Raw genomic sequence first — 19,247 nt, forward strand, 5'->3', positions numbered from 1 at the left:
AGGAGCTGGTTTTTTGAAAGAATTAATAAGATAAATAAACCCCTGGCCAGACTTATCAAAAAGAAAAGAGAAAGGACCCATATAAATAAAACCATGAATGAAAGAGGAGAGATCACAACCAACACAAAAGAAATACAAACAATTATAAGAACATATTATGAGCAACTACACGCCTGCAAATTTGACAATTTGGAAGAAACAGATGGATTCCTAGAGACGTATAAACTACCAAAACTGAACTAGGAAGAAATAGAAATCCTGAACAGACCCATAACCAGTAAGGAGATTGAAGCAATCATCAGAAATCTCCCAACAAACAAGAGGCCACGGCCAGATGCCTTTCCAGGGGAATTCTACCAAGCATTTAAAAAATTAATTCCCATTCTCCTGAAACTGTTCCAAAAAATAGAAATGGAAGGAACACTTCCAAACTCATTTTATAAAGCCAACATGACCCTGATCCCAAAACCAGACAAAGACCCTATCAAAAAAGAGAATTACAGACCAATATCCCTGATGAACACAGACGTGAAAATTCTCACCAAAATACTAGCCAATAGGATTCAAAGGTCCATTAAAAGGATTATTCACCACGACCAATTGGGATTTATTCCAGGGCTGCAAGGTTGATTCAACATCCACAAATCAATCAATGTGACAATACATTAATAAAAGAAAGAACAAGAACCATATGATACTCTCAATAGATGCTGAAAAAGCATTTGACAAAGTACAGCATCCTTTCCTGATCAAAACTCTTCAAAGTGTAGGGATAAAGGGTAAATACCTTAATTATCATCAAAGCCATCTATGAAAATCCCACGGTGAATATCATTCTCAACGGAGAAAAACTGAGAGCTTTTCCACTAAGGTCAGGAACATGGCCGGGATGTCCATTATCACCACTGCTATTCAATATAGTACTAGAAGTCCTAGCTTCAGCAATCAGACAGCAAAAAGAAATTAAAGGCATCCAAATAGGCACAGAAGAAGTCAAACTATCACTCTTTGTAGACAATATGATAATTTACGTGGAAAACCTAAAAGACTCCACTCCAAATCTGCTAGAACTTGTACAGGAATTCAGTAAAGTGTCAGGATATAAAATCAATGCACAGAAATCAGTTGCATTTCTATACACCAATAACAAGAGATAAGAAAGAGAAATTAAGTATCCCATTTATAATTGCACCCAAAACCATAGGATACCTATGAATAAACCTAACTAAAGAGGCAAAGAATCTGTACTCAGAAAGCTATAAAGTACTCATGAAAGAAACTGAGAAGACACAAAGAAATGGAAAACTGTTCCATGCTCATGGATTGGAAGAACAAATATTGTGAAAATGTCTATGCTACCTAAAGCAATCTACATGTTTAATGCAATCCCTATCAAAATCACATCAATTTTTTTCAAAGAAATGGAACAAATAATCCTAAAATTTATACTGAACCAGAAAAGACCTTGAATAGCCAGAGGAATGTTGAAAAAGAAAGCCAAAGTTGGTGGCATCGCAATTCCAGACTTCAAGCTCTATTATAAAGCTGTCATCATCAAGACAGGATGGTACTGGCACAAAAACAGACACATACATCAGTGGAACAGAAAAGAGAGCCCAGAAATAGACCCTCAACTCAATGGTTGACAAAGCAGGAAAGAATAACCAATAAAAAAAAGACAGTCTCTTCAACCAATGGTGTTGGGAAAATTGGACAGCCACATGCAGAAAAATGAAACTGGACCATTTCCTTACACTGCACACAAAAATAGACTCAAAATGGATGAAAGACCTCAATGTGAGAAAGGAATCCATCAAAATCCTGGAGAAGAACACAGGCAGCAACTTCTTCGACCTCAGCCACAGCAACTTCTTCCTAAAAACATCGCCAAAGGTAAGGCAAGCAAGGGCAAAATGAACTATTGGGACTTCATCAAGATCAAAAGCTTTTGCACAGCAAAGGAAAGAGCCAACAAAACCAAAAGATAACTGACAGAATGGGAGAAGATGTTTTCAAATGACGCATCAGATAAAGGACTAGTATCCCAAATCTATAAAGAACTTATCAAACTCAACACCCAAAGTACAAATAATCCAATCAAAAAATGGGCAGAGGGCATGAAAAGACATTTGTGCAAAGAAGACATCCAGATGGCCAACAGACACATGAAAAAGTGCTCCACATCACTCGGCATCAGGGAAATACAAATCAAAACCACAATGAGATACCACCTCACACCAATCAGAATGGCTAAAATTAACAAGTCAGGAAACGACAGATGCTGGTGAGGATGCAGAGAAAAGGGAACTCTCCTACACTGTTGGTGGGAATGCAAGCTGGTGCAGCCACACTGGAAAACAGTATGGAGGTTCCTCAAAAAGTTGAAAACAGAGCTACCCTAGGACCTAGCAATCGCACTACTGGATATTTACCCTAAAGATACAAATGCAGGGATCCAAAGGGGCGCATGCACCTGAATGTTTATAGCAACAATGTCCACAATAGCCAAACTATGGAAAGAACCTAGATGTCCATCAACAGATGAATGGATAAAGAAGACGTGGTATATATATACAATGGAATACTATGCAGCCATCAAAAGAAATGAAATTTGCCATTTGCAACAACGTGGATGGAACTAGAGGGTATTATGCTGAGCAAAATAAGTCAATCAGAGGAAGAAAATTATCATATGATCTCTCTGATATAAGGAATTTGAGAAGCAGGGAGGGGTGTCATTGGGGGTAGGGAAGGAAAAAAAATGAAACAAGATGGGATCGAGAGGGAGACAAACCATAAGAGACTCTTAATCTCACAAAACAAATTGAGGGTTGCCGGAGGAAGGGGGTAGGGAGAGGGTTTTTGGGTTATGGACATTGGGGAGGGTATGTGCTGTTGAGTGCTGTGAAATGTGTAAGCCTGATGATTCACATACCTGTACCCCTGGGGCTAATAATACATTATATGTTAATAAAAATAAAAATTTAGAAAAAAAAAGATGTTATATGAAGTTATTTCACCTCATAATAAAAACTCAAAAAAGAACTATCTGATTAATTTGAGCTACTAAAATGGAAACCAGGCATCAATGTAATTGTTCTCTCTCAAATTGTTTCTTCCAAAAACCTTTCAACTAGGTCCAACTAAAAAACTGTATAAATTTAAAACTACCATTTTTTAATACGTGGTTACTAAAAACTCTTATATAGAGAAATTTATAGGCTTTATGTATCAAACCTTACTCATGTCAAGAAACCTTAAGAGGAGAGTTACAAGATAAATGGATTTTCCTTCCAAAAAAGTAGCTATAGAATAGATGATGCTTGAGCCAGATACACATATGCTCTCTTAGGGAAACTAAGGGGGATAAAATGGCAAAGTTGTATTTTTTTTTCCAGCTCCTGGAATATTAAACAAAAAAAAACCAAGTCCACTCTGTCACTAGAAAGAGAACTTTCAGATTCACAGAGCCTATGTGAAATTTCAAAATTTCTCTCTTGAAACATTTGTGAGAATATTGACCAATAAAAGTACTTGCTACTACCACACACAAGACTATTTTTCTCCAGCATGACTATATAAGTGCTGTTTAATTCAACTATTTCATTATCTTCTTCCTCTAAATTCCCTGAAGTTAAAGGCCAAAACATAACTCTTTCAAGTATAACACTTCCCTGAGTCTAGACTGGAACTGAGCTAAATTAATAAATATTCATTGAATAGAATATCATTATAGGTCAGCTAATGCATTCACATGATGCACTATGGCTCATAAATTTCTATTGTTAAAATGCACAATTCTTCAATAAACGTAAGACAATGATTCCTATTTATATCAAATTAAATACAAACTATACAGTAATTTATAATTCAAGACCAAATATAGTTGTATTTAAGAATTCACTTAAACTACTAAGAAGCTCTGTGTGTGTGTGTGTGTGTGTGTGTGTTAGTGTCTTTGTTACATACGCATATGTATTTAATTTTTAGGAAGCACAGGAGTCTCTATCCTCCTGATTAATGAAGTCTTAGCTACAAATCTTCAATTTTACTTTGAAACTTTACATGTAAATCTTACTCAGGAAGAGTGGCTTTTGTATCATAAAAGTTTCATTCAGTTAAACTTCTCAGAGATTAATCTAGTCTTAAAAGCATGTTACTTCCTATTTTTCTGGCAGAAACCATAGCTGTAAAGACAGACAACAGATTTATAGAACATCAATCAATATTCTTTTAGGGCTCAATCTTAACACTGACAAAAACTAATTTAGTCTATTTGCTACCAATGCTTTCAAGACAAATCTAAAAGCTTTGACAGTATTAGACAACAGTAAGCAAACCAAAGTGATTGATAAAGAAGATTCTACCATGTATCATTAGGAATAAATGTGTAAGAGATTCCCAAATCCTTCTTTTATGACAAAAAAAGAATTGCAACAGAGAATCAAATCAAATAAGCTATGTTTATAAAAGTTACACCTATTATTTATATAAAAACCTACAGCTAAGAGGAATTTTTGATGATGTCAGTGGTGCCACTGAACAAGTTTCATAGCCTTGAATAATTTCAGCAGCTGTCATCATAATTCTGTTTATTATTGTCATTTACAAAAGATCTGAGGAAGGAATAAACCAAAGTGAGATGCTTCTGCCTAACAAATTTTATAGCAGGATTCTGTTCTTTCCTTTTTAAAGTAACAAATCTCTCCATTAACACTTTTGACCACTGCTTTCCTTTCCCCAAAATGTAGACATTTTTAAAAAGGAGGTTTTTTGTTGTTGTTGTTCCTGGTTTCTTGTCACTAAAATGTATTATTATGACAAACAAAAAACATAAGTGGGTGTCTCATTTTTTGAGAGCATGACATCACTTCTACTATACTCATTATTATTTGTTTTTCATTGTGATGATGATGATAATAATAACAATAATTTCATTTTTATGATTCCAAAACAGAGAGAGTCCAACTAATCACTTTACCAATGAAAAATATCCACAAATACAGAATTAGCTGGTTATACACTGAGCCACTGTGACAGCTATAATCAGGAGATTTGACGGCCAGTCTTTCTACCCAGTTATAATATATCTCATTACTATTTAAATCTTCCACCAGTTTTGATAGTTCTATTAATTTTAAAAGTACAAAATAAAAGATAATGCCTTCATTTTCCAAAAAACACCTCTTTGGATAATTCCATGTTTCTCAGATGTCTAAAACCTAACCAGAAAATACCATTATGCAAAGTTCACATTTAAATCCTCAGTTTGATAAAGAGTCCTAGATTTATAACCAGAAATGATGTCCAGCGTATAACAAAACTCATTTCTTTAATCATACTTCTAAAAACCAAAACACTTGCCAATCTTAGTTTTCCAATATAGGTTCTCTATATCTAACATCAAGAGCAGATAAGCAAATAACACTGGGTTTGAGTTCCAATTTCAATAATGTGAAAGACTAAGATAAAGTGAAAATCCTCATACAACAAACAGCTAAAACATATGAATAACAGTAAAATAGGTATAACAACTTAGAAAGGCAAGCCTCACAAAAGGTAAATTTCCAATCTATAATTACAATCCAATGAAAAGCTAAAATCAATAGTCATAACAAAGAATTGGAATACATCCATCAGAAATTCAGATAATATAGTATTAGAAATAAAATGACTATGTCAAAATAAAACAATGACATAAAAAATAAAACATAAATCAAGGAATCAAAACACAAAGAAAAGAACAAGACATGATGACCATATATATATATATATATATCTTAATACTGGGTAGAGTAATTCTTCCTACTGTATTCCCCTTTTTCAAACCCAAGTGATTTTACAATCTGGATCAACAAAGCCGCTGAGAACAGTATGACCGTAATTATTAAAATTAGAGAAAGAAAGTCAAAGAAAGGAGCGCGATGGGCAATTCTTACTTATAAATATATACGCAAAATTTCAGCAGAAAATTAGCAAACTGAGTCAAGCAATTAAAAAAAAAAAATCAGGGTGCCTGGGTGGCTCAGTTGGTTAAGCGTCTGCCTTCAGCTCAGGTCATGATCCCAGGGTCCTGGGATCAAGTCCCACACTGGGCTCCTTGCTCTGTAGACAGCCTGCTTCTCCCTCTGACTGCCGCTCCCCCTGCTTGTGCGCTCTTTCTCTGACAAAAAAGTAAATAAAATCTTTAACATACATACATACATACAGAACACATCGGGGCGTCTGGGTGATTCAGCCAACTGAGCATCTGACTCTTGATTTCAGCTTGGGTCAAGATCTCAAAGTTGTGAGACCAAGCCCTGCATCAGGGTCCACTCGCATCTCTCCCTCTGCTCCTACCCCTGCTCATAGGCACTCTCTCAAATAAATAAATTAAATACTTAAAAACAAAACATATCATGATTCCAAGAACATAAGAACAGTTTAACACAGAATACCTATTAGTGTAATACTTTACATTATTAAGTGTATCAGGGGTTCCCCAAATCAGCAAACGCACAAGACTCAGAGGCAGCTGTAATCACAGCTAAGATTTATCACATCAACACAGTAAGAATATACAGCTAGATGGTTGAGTAAGAAAAAAAGACAAGGCAGGGTCTGGGGAAAATCCATACACAGGCTTCCTATAATTTCCCCGCCTTGCCCGAAAAGTAACATACTTGAAAAAGCTTCTTTCTCTATAAAGAAAAATACAGCCTAAGAAAGCCCATTTGAAGCTGAGATTAGAGATTTTTATCAGGGGCTGGTCACACAAGCGTTCTCTGCTTTCAACTACCTAAGTTCTAGGTTCCCAGGAAGAAAGCAGGTATTCACCATCAATCACAACATACAGACAGCCTACGCACAAACATCTATACCACTTAGGGAATGTTTCAAAAGCTAAGCTCTCAAACATCAGCTGAGAGCCATCCCTGCAAGCAGGACCTCCTAAAGATGGCAGCCTCAGGCCTACTACATTAACTGTTTTGGAAACAAAATATGGTAAAAGGGTCCTAAAATTGTTTTGGTAAGTTTCAACACTCAGGCATCATATAAAGTTTTGGTACTATAAAAGAAGTATTAGCCAACATCTTATCACATGGTTAAATGTAAGAAGCATTTTCATTAAAGTCAGGAACAAAACAAGGATGCCTCCACTACTGTTTCTGTTAGACACTATATCAGAGTTTCATGTACCAGTCATAGAAGAAAAACACAAATGAAAGAAATAAACATTATTTATAGGTCATTATCACATAGAAAGGTCAAAAGAACCATTAGACAAACTGTTAGAAACAATGAATTCAGAAATGTTGCTCAATATAAGATTAATGAAAAGAAATCAGTATTATTGAAACCATTAGACAAACTATTAGAAACAATGAGTTCAGAAATGTTGCTCAATATAAGATTAATGAAAAGACATCAGTATTATTCCAAAATTCCTACTTATTCCCTCTTTACCAATCTAAAAACACAGTCTTTAGAAGACATATACAATAGCAACAAAAACCACCTGAAATTTGGAAAAGAAAATGTATAGATGGTCATCTTTGCAATTTCACTCCTAAATTTCTACCCTAAAGAAATCACTTGTGGGCATAAGGTAGAATATGAAATAGCATTCACTTCAGCCCTGTAAGTAATACAAAAAACTGAAATTGTTGGGAGAACAAATAAACTAATTTACTTATCCAATGGAATACTACACAGTAGTTTAAATGAAAGCACTCAAGCAAAGCACTGCATATTCTGACATGGATAAACCTCAAGAACAACATTAAGTTTAAAATGTAAATTACAAAACAAAAAAATGAGGGAAGTTTTAACAAATATCTGTGATTTTAAAAAGAATTTTTTTAAAGATTTTATTTGTTTATTTGAGAGAGAGCACAAGGTGGGTGGGGAGGGGTGGAGGAAGAAGCAGACTCCGCACTGAGCAGGGACCCTGCCCCCAATGCAGGGCTCAACTCCAGGACTTGGGATCATGACCTGAGTTGAAGGCAGACACTTAACCAAATGAGCCATCCAGGTTCCCCTTAAATCTTTTCTAAAACAACGTGAAACAAGGCAAAATGTTAAATGTTCAATCTTGACAATGAATACATAGATGTCTATTACATTATTTTATGTGTTGAATTTTTAAAAATTAATTGAATTTATAAAAAAATTTAAAACTTGGGGCGCCTGGGTGGCTCAGTGGGTTAAAGCCGCTGCCTTCGGCTCAGGTCATGATCCAGCGTCCTGTGATCGAGCCCCGCATCGGGCTCTCTGCTCAGCAGGGAGCCTGCTTCCTCCCTTCTCTCTCTGCCTGCCTCTATGCCTACTTGTGATCTGTCTGTCAAATAAATAAATAAAATCTTTAAAAAAATAATAAAAAAAAATTTAAAACTTGGAGAACCAAGTTTTCCCTGGTCAGCGGAAAGGCTGTTTCTCCCTCTCCCACTCCCCCTGCTTGTGTTCCCTCTCTCACTGTCTCTCTGTCAAATAAATAAACAAAATCTTAAAAAGAAATTAAAAACTTAACAGTACACATAACTTTAAAACCCAGGCATTTAACTTGCAAGGACTGGAAAAACTGAATGAGTCTACAGTCTGTGTGTGCCTTCTCACTACCTCTTCTCACCAGTCTTGGGGTTCAATTACCGCTTAACTTATTTAGTTAACTCCCTTAGGCTGAAGAATACTCTGATGGGGAAGATAAAACTATTTCAATTGGGTTATCTCACATAGACCCCCTTCTTCCATATGATTTTAATGACTTTGAAATAAAATAAAATAAAATTTATACTTAAAATATAAATATTCTGGGGCATCTGAGTGGCTTGCCTTTCTCTACTCTTGTTGAAACTGTTTTCTCAGAGTCCAAGACTAACCCCAAATTCAATCCATTATTCCATTCCTTGGTTATAACTGCAATCTCGATGTATAATGTGATATCCTTAGTTTTTTTTCCAAAGTTCCTATTTTCCCCCCTTTCACCAACTGGTTCCTTCATACTGGCTATAATTTAGTGCTAGAGTAGCCACACTTTGTTTCCTTAACCTTCTAAAAAATTACCCTGTGATTAAGCAATTTGACAAAAGCCTGGGCTGAACAAATGAGACTTACATTGCCACTAATTTTCTAGCTGCATCATTTTTTGTGATCACACAAAGAAACTACCAGCACCTTCCCCTCCACAGCTCTAAAATATTTCCACAATTTTATCAGCATCTGTTTTCCTCTTCTATCTTTAGCAAAGGATTCTCACATCCAGTTGTACCCTGAAGTTCCTACCGTATTGTTTCTTTGAACAACACACACCCTCTTTCACTGTCATGTTTCTTTTCTTACTAAACCTTAGTCATTTGAGGTCTGTGGGTGAAAGAAATCTTAAGAGTGACTGTTATTTATTGCTGTTAACCTATGCATTGGTGACAACTGAAGCCACAAGCATTGTTTATAACTCGGGGTGCCTGGGTGGCTCAGTCAGTTAAGAATCAGACTCTTGATTTTGGCTCAGGTCACGATCTTGGGGTCACAGGATTAAGCTCCACATGGGGCTCTGCGCTCAGCGAAGTCTGCTTATCCCCCTCCCTCTGCTCCTCCCCTCACTTACTCTTTCGAGTTCCAAAATAAATTTGTTTATAACTTCATTCATAGCACATGTTTGCAATGGGTACTCACTGACCATAGGCAAATCCTTATTTACTAAGTTCCCAGGCACCATTTTTTATGCCCTACATGTGGACCTCCAGGTATATACGTGCAGTTTCAAGCTCCCTCTGCCTTTTCCCCATTTTCAATTTTTATCTCCCTGATAAGAAAACATATTCTCCATACAAACAAATCCTTCACAAGCCTTAAATCTTAAAAAAAGTCAGATACTTGGGGGCACCTGGGTGGCTCAGTGGGTTAAGCCTCTGCCTTCGGCTCAGGTCAGGATCTCAGGGTCCTGGGATCGAGCCCCGCATCAGGCCCTCCGCTCAGCGGAGAGCCTGCTTCCTCCCTCTCTCTGCCTGCCTCTCTGCCTACTTGTGATCTCTCTCTCTCTCTGTCAAATAAATAAATAAAATCTTTAAAAAAAAAAAAAAAGTCAGATACTTATCTTCGGAAAAACATTTACATGAAGAATTTAAAGACCTGAATTTAGGTCCTGGTTCAGCTTACCAAACATGATACCTTAAATGAATCATTTAGCTTCTTTAAGCTTCCATTTTCTCAGGAGTTTAAAAGCAATGTATGTTACAAGTCCAATCATTATACTCATTAAAATCAAATGAAAGCACATAAGTAATAACAACAGCTAACATTTGTTAGTGCTCAGTGATATCTAGCAATATCAAATCTTTTAAATAGTTTATCTCATTTATATTTAGTCTTCACAATAATTCAAAAAAGTAGATGTTAACTATTATTACTATTGTACAGATGAAGATTTCATGGCTTAGAAAAAGTTAAGTAGCTAATCTAAGATCACAACAAGAGACAACTGAAATCTAAATGAAAATCCATATTCAAAGTCATGATTTTAATTACTGCTCCATTTTAGTCCTCAATCTACACTAAAAGGCTTTGTAGGTATTAAAACACTTTATACATTGGGGCGCCTGGGTGGTTCAGTGGGTTAAAGCCTCTGCCTTCGACTCTGGTCATGATCCCAGGGTCCTGGGATCAAGCCCCACATTGGGCTCTCCACTCAGCGGGGAGTCTGCTTCCTCCTCCTCTCTCTGCCTGCCTCTCTGCCTACTTGTGATCTCTGTCTGTCAAATAAATAAATAAATCTTAAAAACAAAAACAAAAACAAAAAAACACTTTATACATGTAAGGTGATTATCATTATTAGTATTATTATTACTCATAATGGCACTAATAGTAACAATAGCATCAACCTAGTAGTACCTTTTTTTGGTCTCCAACATACAGAAGTATGCCTTCAATAGAGCAGGTGATGGTGGTGGAGACAAAGAGGGATAATAAATAGTGTTGGGTGACTACACTTATCACCGTGAGCATTTCTTAAAGCATATAAATGTCAAATCACTATGTTGCACACCTGAAACCAATATAATATTGCATGTCAACTAAAATTTTTACTTATGAATGTTCCCAAATTTTATTTTGCCAAGTAAAGTCATTTTTTAAGTGCTACTATCAAATGAGACATTTTAATACTCAAAAACACCAAAAGAACACAATCTTAGAATAAAGTCCTTTATATCGAATAAATTTTTATGAAAACATTAAAAAGGGGACTTTTCCACATATTTAACATAAAAATCCCCTCTAATTAATGCCCCTAGACTAGTACCCATTCAATGTAATCCATTCAATGTAAAATATTTTCTTTCAAGGACAAATGTTTCAGCAGGTCAAAGAGTACTATAAAATAATTTAAAATAAATAGCCTCAATCCCACTTCACAAAGTTATGTCATGAGAAAATTTCCTGTTACCTCAATCTCAATTTTAAAGGATCATTTTGTAACCACGATAATATGTCGAAGGAGTGTAGACGGCATATTCAAGTAATCCTGTAACTAAAAAGATTCAAGAGAGAAGGTCCTTTTAAGATTCTCCCAAACTGAAATATCTCACGGCAGTTTCTAGTTCCTTCAGGCTAGCTCCTTCATGGCTCACTAAGAAATCAACAATCTCCTGAAGACTAATTTAATTTCCAAGGTATCTTAAAAAAACGCATCCTGGGTAGCAGACACAAGTAATATAGTTACCAGAAAGATAATAATACGGTTACTAACCCATTACAAATTAGTAAGTTGGCACTCTAGACCAGTGCTGTCCAATAGACCATTTGGCAATAATGGAAATACACCGTATCTGTACTGACCAATAGCTGCTGGCCACATGTGGCAAATGAGCATTTGAAATGTGATTACGGTAACAAAGCAACTGAATTTTTAACCTTATTTAATTCTAATTAACTTAAATTGCCACATGTGAATTATGGCTTTTATTTTGGTCAGTACAGCTCTAGATTATAAATAACCTTTCAAATCGATTGGCATGAGCCTATTCTCAAGACACTAATTATTCCTCAATGAACTAAAAACATCCAGTTTCTATTGCTATAAACCTGAAGTCTGGATCCTGGACCCAGAGACCCAGATTGATCCCATGCAGACATTATGAGGGTCAGCCTGAAACTTCACCTCATCTTACCACAACTTCACTATCGCAGTGCTCACCTACATACTCAACTTGCCCCAACCTATCTGTGTCACACAGACCACAAAGCATTTTTCATCTAGTCGTTACTTTCTCTTTGCCTCCTCTTAATCAAATTGACAGAAACTAAAGCACATTCCAAAGGCATCAAGCAGAGCTGCTAAAATGAAAAGGAGACAGTGGAGAAGCATGCTTTTGCACTAACCTTTCATGTCTAAAGACATGGATTCAAATATAAATCAAACACTGAAGCTTGGTAGTCACATCCAAAACCCCAGGTGGATATGCATCCTAGTCATAAAACTCTTACAATATGACAAGCTAAAAAACGGAGCAGATGGGAACAATGGGCACATTTGCTAAAGTAAGGTCCACAATCATTAAAAGGCTGGGTCATGGACAATGAAAGGAGAGTAAATGCTCAAGAGGTCTGGCCTTTGATTATTGTCAAAAATCAATTCAAACAGAAAGATACTATATTTGTAAATATTAATTAGGAAAATTTAGAGCTGGGTTTAAAAAAAAGATAATGAGGAAGAATTGGGGGGGGGTGAGTCTATTTTAATGCATTCATTTCTTCCTATCCCCTACTAAGTCTAAGAAATCTAACTTATAAAAAATGAGAACCAAACTGAAGACTGCCCCATTTTGTTTCCTTTTCTCACATTCCTTTACTCAAATGAAAACTAGGTATAATGTAAAATCATCACAGAGGTTAATTCCACTAAAATCCTTCTGAAAGGATTTGACTTTTAAAAATAGTCAACATAGAAATCAGGCTTTTAAACTTCAGTTATTCATACTGCAGTTATAATTCAAGCTTCATAGCTGAACAAGCAATAAGTCAGAATAAGTACAGTTAGTCCAGCTTGAGTTTGAGGTTCTTTGCTTAATAATTATCTAACGCCATCTTTCCACAAGCCATTTAAATAGTTCATCTTCATTTCACAGTCATCTTGTCCCATTATCCCCAGGCAGCCAAGACTAAAGCACTTCTGTAACTGAATAAACTTTCTTACACAGCAGTTTGAAAATTGTCACTATGCTATTTATTTTGGCTCATGGGTACAATGCATGGTAACTACGCTTTGCTATTATTAAGATTTATGTATACCTTTCTACTCTGAGTCCAACTGCCTTCTCAACAATTAGAAACAATCAGAGTAAATTCACTGGCTGGAAAATCAAAGTACAAGAAATAAACTATTCAGTTCTAACCACTTCAGCCTCTTCTCATTTATTTCCTTAAAATGGTAGTGTTAGAAATAAGAATACTGTTAATCTAAAATCTGTTCCTTGGGGCGTCTGGGTGGCTTAGTCTTTAAGCGTCTGCCTTTGGCTCAGGTCATGATCCCTGAGTCCTGCATCGGGCTCCCTGCTCAGCGGGAAGCCTGCTTTTCCCTTTCACACTCCCCCTGCTTGTGTTCCCTCTCTCGCTGTGTCGCTCTCTGTCAAATAAATAAATAAAATCTTTTTAAAAATAAGTAAATAGGGACGCCTGGGTGGCTCAGTTGGTTAAGCAGCAGCCTTCGGCTCAGGTCATGATCCCAGCATCCTGGGATCGAGTCCTGCATCGGGCTCCTTGCTCAGCAGGGAGCCTGCTTCTCTCTCTGCCTCTGCGCGCACGCGCGCGCGCTCTCTCTCTCTGACAAATAAATAAATAAATAATCTTTTTAAAAAATAAATAAATAAAATAAATAGATATAAATAAATGAAAAAAAATCTGTTTCTTCTGTATAAAAATGGAAACACAAGCGCACACATTATTTCCTGGTTTTTAAAAATGTATTGTACCAGAGACAATTTCAAAGTGTTTTGAGGAACAGAATCACAATCTAACTGAACAAACTTTTTAATGTGGAACCAGAAAAATGAGAGTGGAAGGAAAATGAGAGGAAAAGAGAGCTACTATGGCACAATTTAAGAACAAAACAAATATGGAAGTATAATTTTAAGTTCAGACATAACAAGTATCAAAGTATACTTTCTCTGGTATAAGGCAAGGGAAACAGACTCAGGAAGCTAGTCTGAAAATCTAAAGAAGCAGGTACTAATCAAACAACAACAACAACAAAATCAGATTTAAGAGCACAGCCACATCATTCACACCAGGCAGGTCCTGAGTAATGCTTAAGACTCTAAGCATACAGATTGCAGAAAAAAAGGAATGACATGAATACAGCACATTCACAACTGCAAATATATGATTACATGTTTATTCTCCACTAAGGTGATTACTATAAAATTACTATAAGATATATAAAACTGCTATTCCAGTACCTTTCTTTTTTTTAAGACTTATTTATTTGAGAGAAAAAAAGAGAGAGGGTGTGCACATGAGCAGGGGGAGGAACAGAGGGAGATAATGAATCCTCAAGCAGACTCCCCATTGAGTGCAAAACCCAACACACGGCTCCATCCCAGGACCCCAAGATCAAGACCTGACCAGAAATCGAGAGGCAGACGCCTAACCAACTGAGCCACCCTGCTGCCCACCATTTCAGTACTTTGAAAATAACTGAATATGAATAGCTACACAGGACCCCAGAAATCATCCATTGTAAACTTCTGACTTTACAGGCTCAGAAATTATTTTCTGCGATTCAGTGGGATGGCCAAGTCTCTGACTCATACTACAGTGCTCTTCCCACTGAAAAGTGCTTCCAAGTACCCAAACTTCCCAATTGCACCAAACCTAAGTTATCATTGTTTAAAACACATTCTTCCTCTACAGCAGCAGGGATAGAACAGGTTTTGAAACCTCACACAGCATGACCAACTGCTATACAGAAAAGAAAGCAGCACATTAACCCAAAGTGCCAAGAAAGAGAAAGAGTTGACCTCAGAGGGGGAGCAGTTCCTTCAGCAATGCTACAAACATGATGTATTTTTCCATATAAGAAATGTAATTACTGGTTTTAATGGTTTCTCTTTAGTCTCTGGGGAACTTGAGGTAACACTAAAGCAAGGTGTCCCAGCAGAGCAAGCTCTGAAGTCTCCCATCAGAAGTAAAAAGGACAATTCAGTAAGGAACAAAGAACTCTGGAAGGAGTTCATCTCCAATTAGCCTCAAAAAAGCTGTAAGATGCTCATTCTCATTAATTTTTATTCCCATTTCAAAGGTTTATAAACTAATGAATAAAGACTTATTTGAAAACTGTTAACATACTCTGGGAAATACAGACAACATATAAATGTTAATATCTCTTAAAAAATTAGGACCCAACTTGCCATATTCTTCAATATAAAGAACTAAGACTGCAGACGATTCCTACCAATTGACAAATATGTTAAGAAAGCTTCTTCCTGACACCTCATTTAGCTCTGCATATGCATAGACATCATTTCTAGAGCTGCAAATGTGCACTAATGACTAATGACCAAATGTGCACTAATGAACCTTGATGAACACATGAAAAGCTTGAGAACTTTCCTATACCCCGTTTAAGAACGTAAACAAAATCTCAGAAGGAGTAACTATACTGAAAATAAATTTTATTTATGTAATTATGGAGGGGAAGTTGACAACAGTAATTTGGTTAGAAAGCTTATGAGGAAACTATGGCATGATTTTTCCATAAAAGAGCAATATGAAAAGATGGAGAATGAACTTGACAATAAAAAATTTTTGTTGAGGGACGCCTGGGTGGCTCAGTTGGTTAAGCGGCTGCCTTCGGCTCAGGTCATGATCCCAGCGTCCTGGGATCGAGTCCCACATCGGGCTCCTTGCTCCACAGGGAGCCTGCTTCTCCCTCTGCCACTCTGTCTGCCTGTGCTCGCTCGCTCGCTCTCTCTCTCTGACAAATAAATAAATAAAATCTTTAAAAAAAAAAAATTTTTTTGTTGAAAAAAAAAAGCCAAGCTAATGCAAGTAATTATTCTTTATAATTAAGATTTCTCCTATATGTAGGTTGAGGCAACAAGCTATAAAATGCTTAGCATCAAAACTTTCTCCAGGCATTAGAGTCATCCATACAAATAAGATTGCAAAGGAAATTTACATTAAGAATTAAAAGAGAGTCTCTTAAAAGAATCGTAAAAGGATCTTTACACAGTATCTGACATAGTGCTTTGTGAACAAATATTCACAAAATAAGTTATAGTGTTGTGATTTAAGCACAGAATTGAATCTAGTTTTTCTTTTCTCCTAAATGAAAACACTACAATAAAACAATTTTTAAATAAAAAGGTAACAATTCAATCTGCTTACAAAAAAAAAAAAAAAAGTGGGGGAAGTATGAGAACAATTGAGATTGAAGAGTAACATAAGCTGGTGATATATTGTTACTTCCAAGCAACATAAGAATGTCTAGCATGTAACACTTGCATCTTTAAGACTATGTCACCAAAAAAAGGAGGCAGTCACCTTGAAAGTATCACCAAAAACTCTATGTTCTCAAATCTGGCAGAATTAAAAACACAAAAGGCCACATATTGTATAATTCCATCTGTATGAAATGTCCAGAATAGAAGCAGCCACAGAGACAGAAAGTAGATTAATAGTTGCCAGGCCAGGGGCCAGAGAGCAGAGGGAAAGGGGACTGACCACTAATAGGTAGAGTGTATGGTGACATTTTTGATGAAAATGTTCTAAAATTCAATAGTGACATGACTACACAATTCAACTTTTAGTGAATTTACTAAAAAACCACCAAACTGTACACTTTCCAAGAATGAATTTTACGGTATGTGAATTATCATTCCAATTAAATTATTATTAAAAAATTAAATTTAGGATGCCTGGGTGGCTCAGATGATTAAGCCTTCAGCTCAGGTCATGATCCCAGAGTTCCAGGATCAAGTCCTGCATCAGGCTCCCAGCTCCCCGAGGAGTCGGCTTCTCCCTTTGACCTTCTCCCCCCTCATGCTCATTCTCTCTCTCTCTCTCTCTCGGAGAAATAAAATCTTAGAAAAAAAATAAAAATTTAAGTCAAAAGAATGATCTGACAATTCATAATGTCAATTTCTACTACAGCAGGCATCACTCAGAGCTTTCCACCTGTTTCGATAGTTTCTTTTTTACCTTGGCAAGGCGGCTCATCTGATCTTCGGAAAGAGTACTGCTTGTTCTGCCAGGAGTTTTTGTGGGTTCTGATCCATCTGCTTCTACATTAGGCCAGACTTTCAAGTCATGCATCCCTTGGCGAAACATGCTAGGCAAAAAGAGAATGTTCAGGGTAGAAGTAAATTAATGCAGTTCATTACAGGACATTTCAGTTCCCAAACAGAGAGAATTCCACAAAGGAAAATGCATGTCTCTCTTGCCAACCTTGAAGCCTCCAGTGGGTTGTAAAGCAATTAATTAAGTAACTAAAATCCATGTAACACTTTTTACAAGGTATTCTTTGCTCCTCCACATAGAACTGTTACAGAAATTCTAAAGGTAGAGTAGAAACAGAGACAGTTCAGTGATGGACCACACACTTCATTACTTCAGTGGAGATCCTAGAAAAAATGAGAGACTAAATTCCTACCCAATGAAAGAATGTCGCATTTACAATGACTGAAACCAAAATTTAAGTAATTTCATAACTCTCCACTTTAAATGACAATTCAGCATAGTAGACTGTAAAGTAAAAATGCTGAGATCTGAATCCCAGCTATGCCATCTATCATCTATTACCTATGCGACCTTGGGTAAACTATCTAACCTGTGTGTCTCAGTTTTCTCTATAAATCTATAAAGTAAGATTATAAAGAATATATCTGCATCTTGTTAGAAAAATTAAACAGACGGGTAGAAGTAAAAAGTACTTAGAATAGTGCCGGCATTAAACGTTAGCTAAATGTTAAATGTTAGCTACTATTTTCTGTTCACTAAGAACAGGCTGATGTCTCTCCCGTCTTCTCTTGCCCACGAGGTATGTCTTAAGCAGAATACGATTACAGATTCACATGAGAAAAAGCTTCCATGTCTACAAATCAGAGATTTAACATACAGTTAAAATTCAGTCTGAACATGGAGATCCTATTTTAAAGTGAGAAATTCTACGACTGTTGATTGTCAACTTTCCTTCAAAAAGCTACCCAGAAGATCTAGAGTAAAGGTTGAGCAAACTTGTAAAGGAGCTTTACATGAACTTTTGAAATATGCTACTGCTTAGTATCTGAGTGTTTTTTTATTGGGGGAGGGGGGATTACAGATGTTCTTCTGTTACTGTGTTCTTTTTTTTTTTTTTAAGTGTTTTTTCTTTTAAACAAGACCTTTCAAACAGTATAAATTCTATTCATATCCTCCCAAAATCAAAGAGCAAGCTGCTGACTGCAATGATAAGAATAAGACTCCAGGTGTGCACAGGTGAGGAGGTAAGTCCATTTTGCACACTCTTGCATTTAATAATTTTTAAAATAAGGTATATGGTAGATATAGTAATCTAGAAGTTTTAACTGTAAAAGGTTTACATAAAGTTTATAAACCATTACTATCATGTTCTAATTGAAAATTTCTTTACAGATTTTCCAAAGGCAATAAAGAAAATTTTCATTGATTGTGTAATGTATATAAGCAATGATGCCATGAACAATTAGAATGGGAGTGATAAAGTGATCACTATAAGCTCATGACCACAATAAGGTTAAGGTATAGCCATACTTGTTGTAAGATATCTAAGGCTGGCAATAATAGGTGCTATCCAGCAACCATGCAAAAGCTTCCAATGGAGGCTTAATAAAAAATACACTGATTGGGGCACCTGGGTGGCTCAGTGGGTTAAAGCCTCTGCCTTCAGCTCAGGTCATGATCCCAGGGTCTTGGGATCGAGCCCCACATCGGGCTCTCTGCTTAGCGGGGAGCCTGCTTCCTCCTCTCTCTCTCTCTCTGCCTGCTTCTCCACCTACTTGTGATCTCTGTCTGTCAAATAAATAAATAAAATCTTTAAAAAAAAAATACACTGACTAGTTGTAAAGAATCAAAATTCTCAATATTTATTTATCATATGAAAGATCAAAAAAAGTTACATTACAAAAAGCCATATGTAAGCCTTTTATAAAGATTTTTCAACTCAGGGACAGATTCAACATCAAGTAGACCCACTTAGTACCTAGGAAACTCGGTACAGTGAAACAGTAATGCCACTTTAAGATGAATATCCTTAA

The 19,247-nt window shown here is 36.3% G+C and overlaps 1 protein-coding gene across 1 annotated transcript in view; it reads right to left on the minus strand.

Moving 5' to 3' along the window:
- Positions 1-19,247, minus strand: part of PIK3C3 (phosphatidylinositol 3-kinase catalytic subunit type 3) — a 138,431-nt gene that overhangs the window by 107,827 nt on the left and 11,357 nt on the right. Inside the window, exon 4 of the mRNA XM_080821014.1 lies at positions 17,176-17,305. Coding sequence (XP_080677140.1) covers positions 17,176-17,305 — 130 coding nt within the window. The remainder of the gene's footprint in view (positions 1-17,175; positions 17,306-19,247) is intronic.

The sequence above is a fragment of the Martes martes genome, assembly GCF_963455335.1.
Source record: "Martes martes genome assembly, chromosome: 13".
Classification (NCBI taxonomy): Eukaryota; Metazoa; Chordata; class Mammalia; order Carnivora; family Mustelidae; genus Martes; species Martes martes.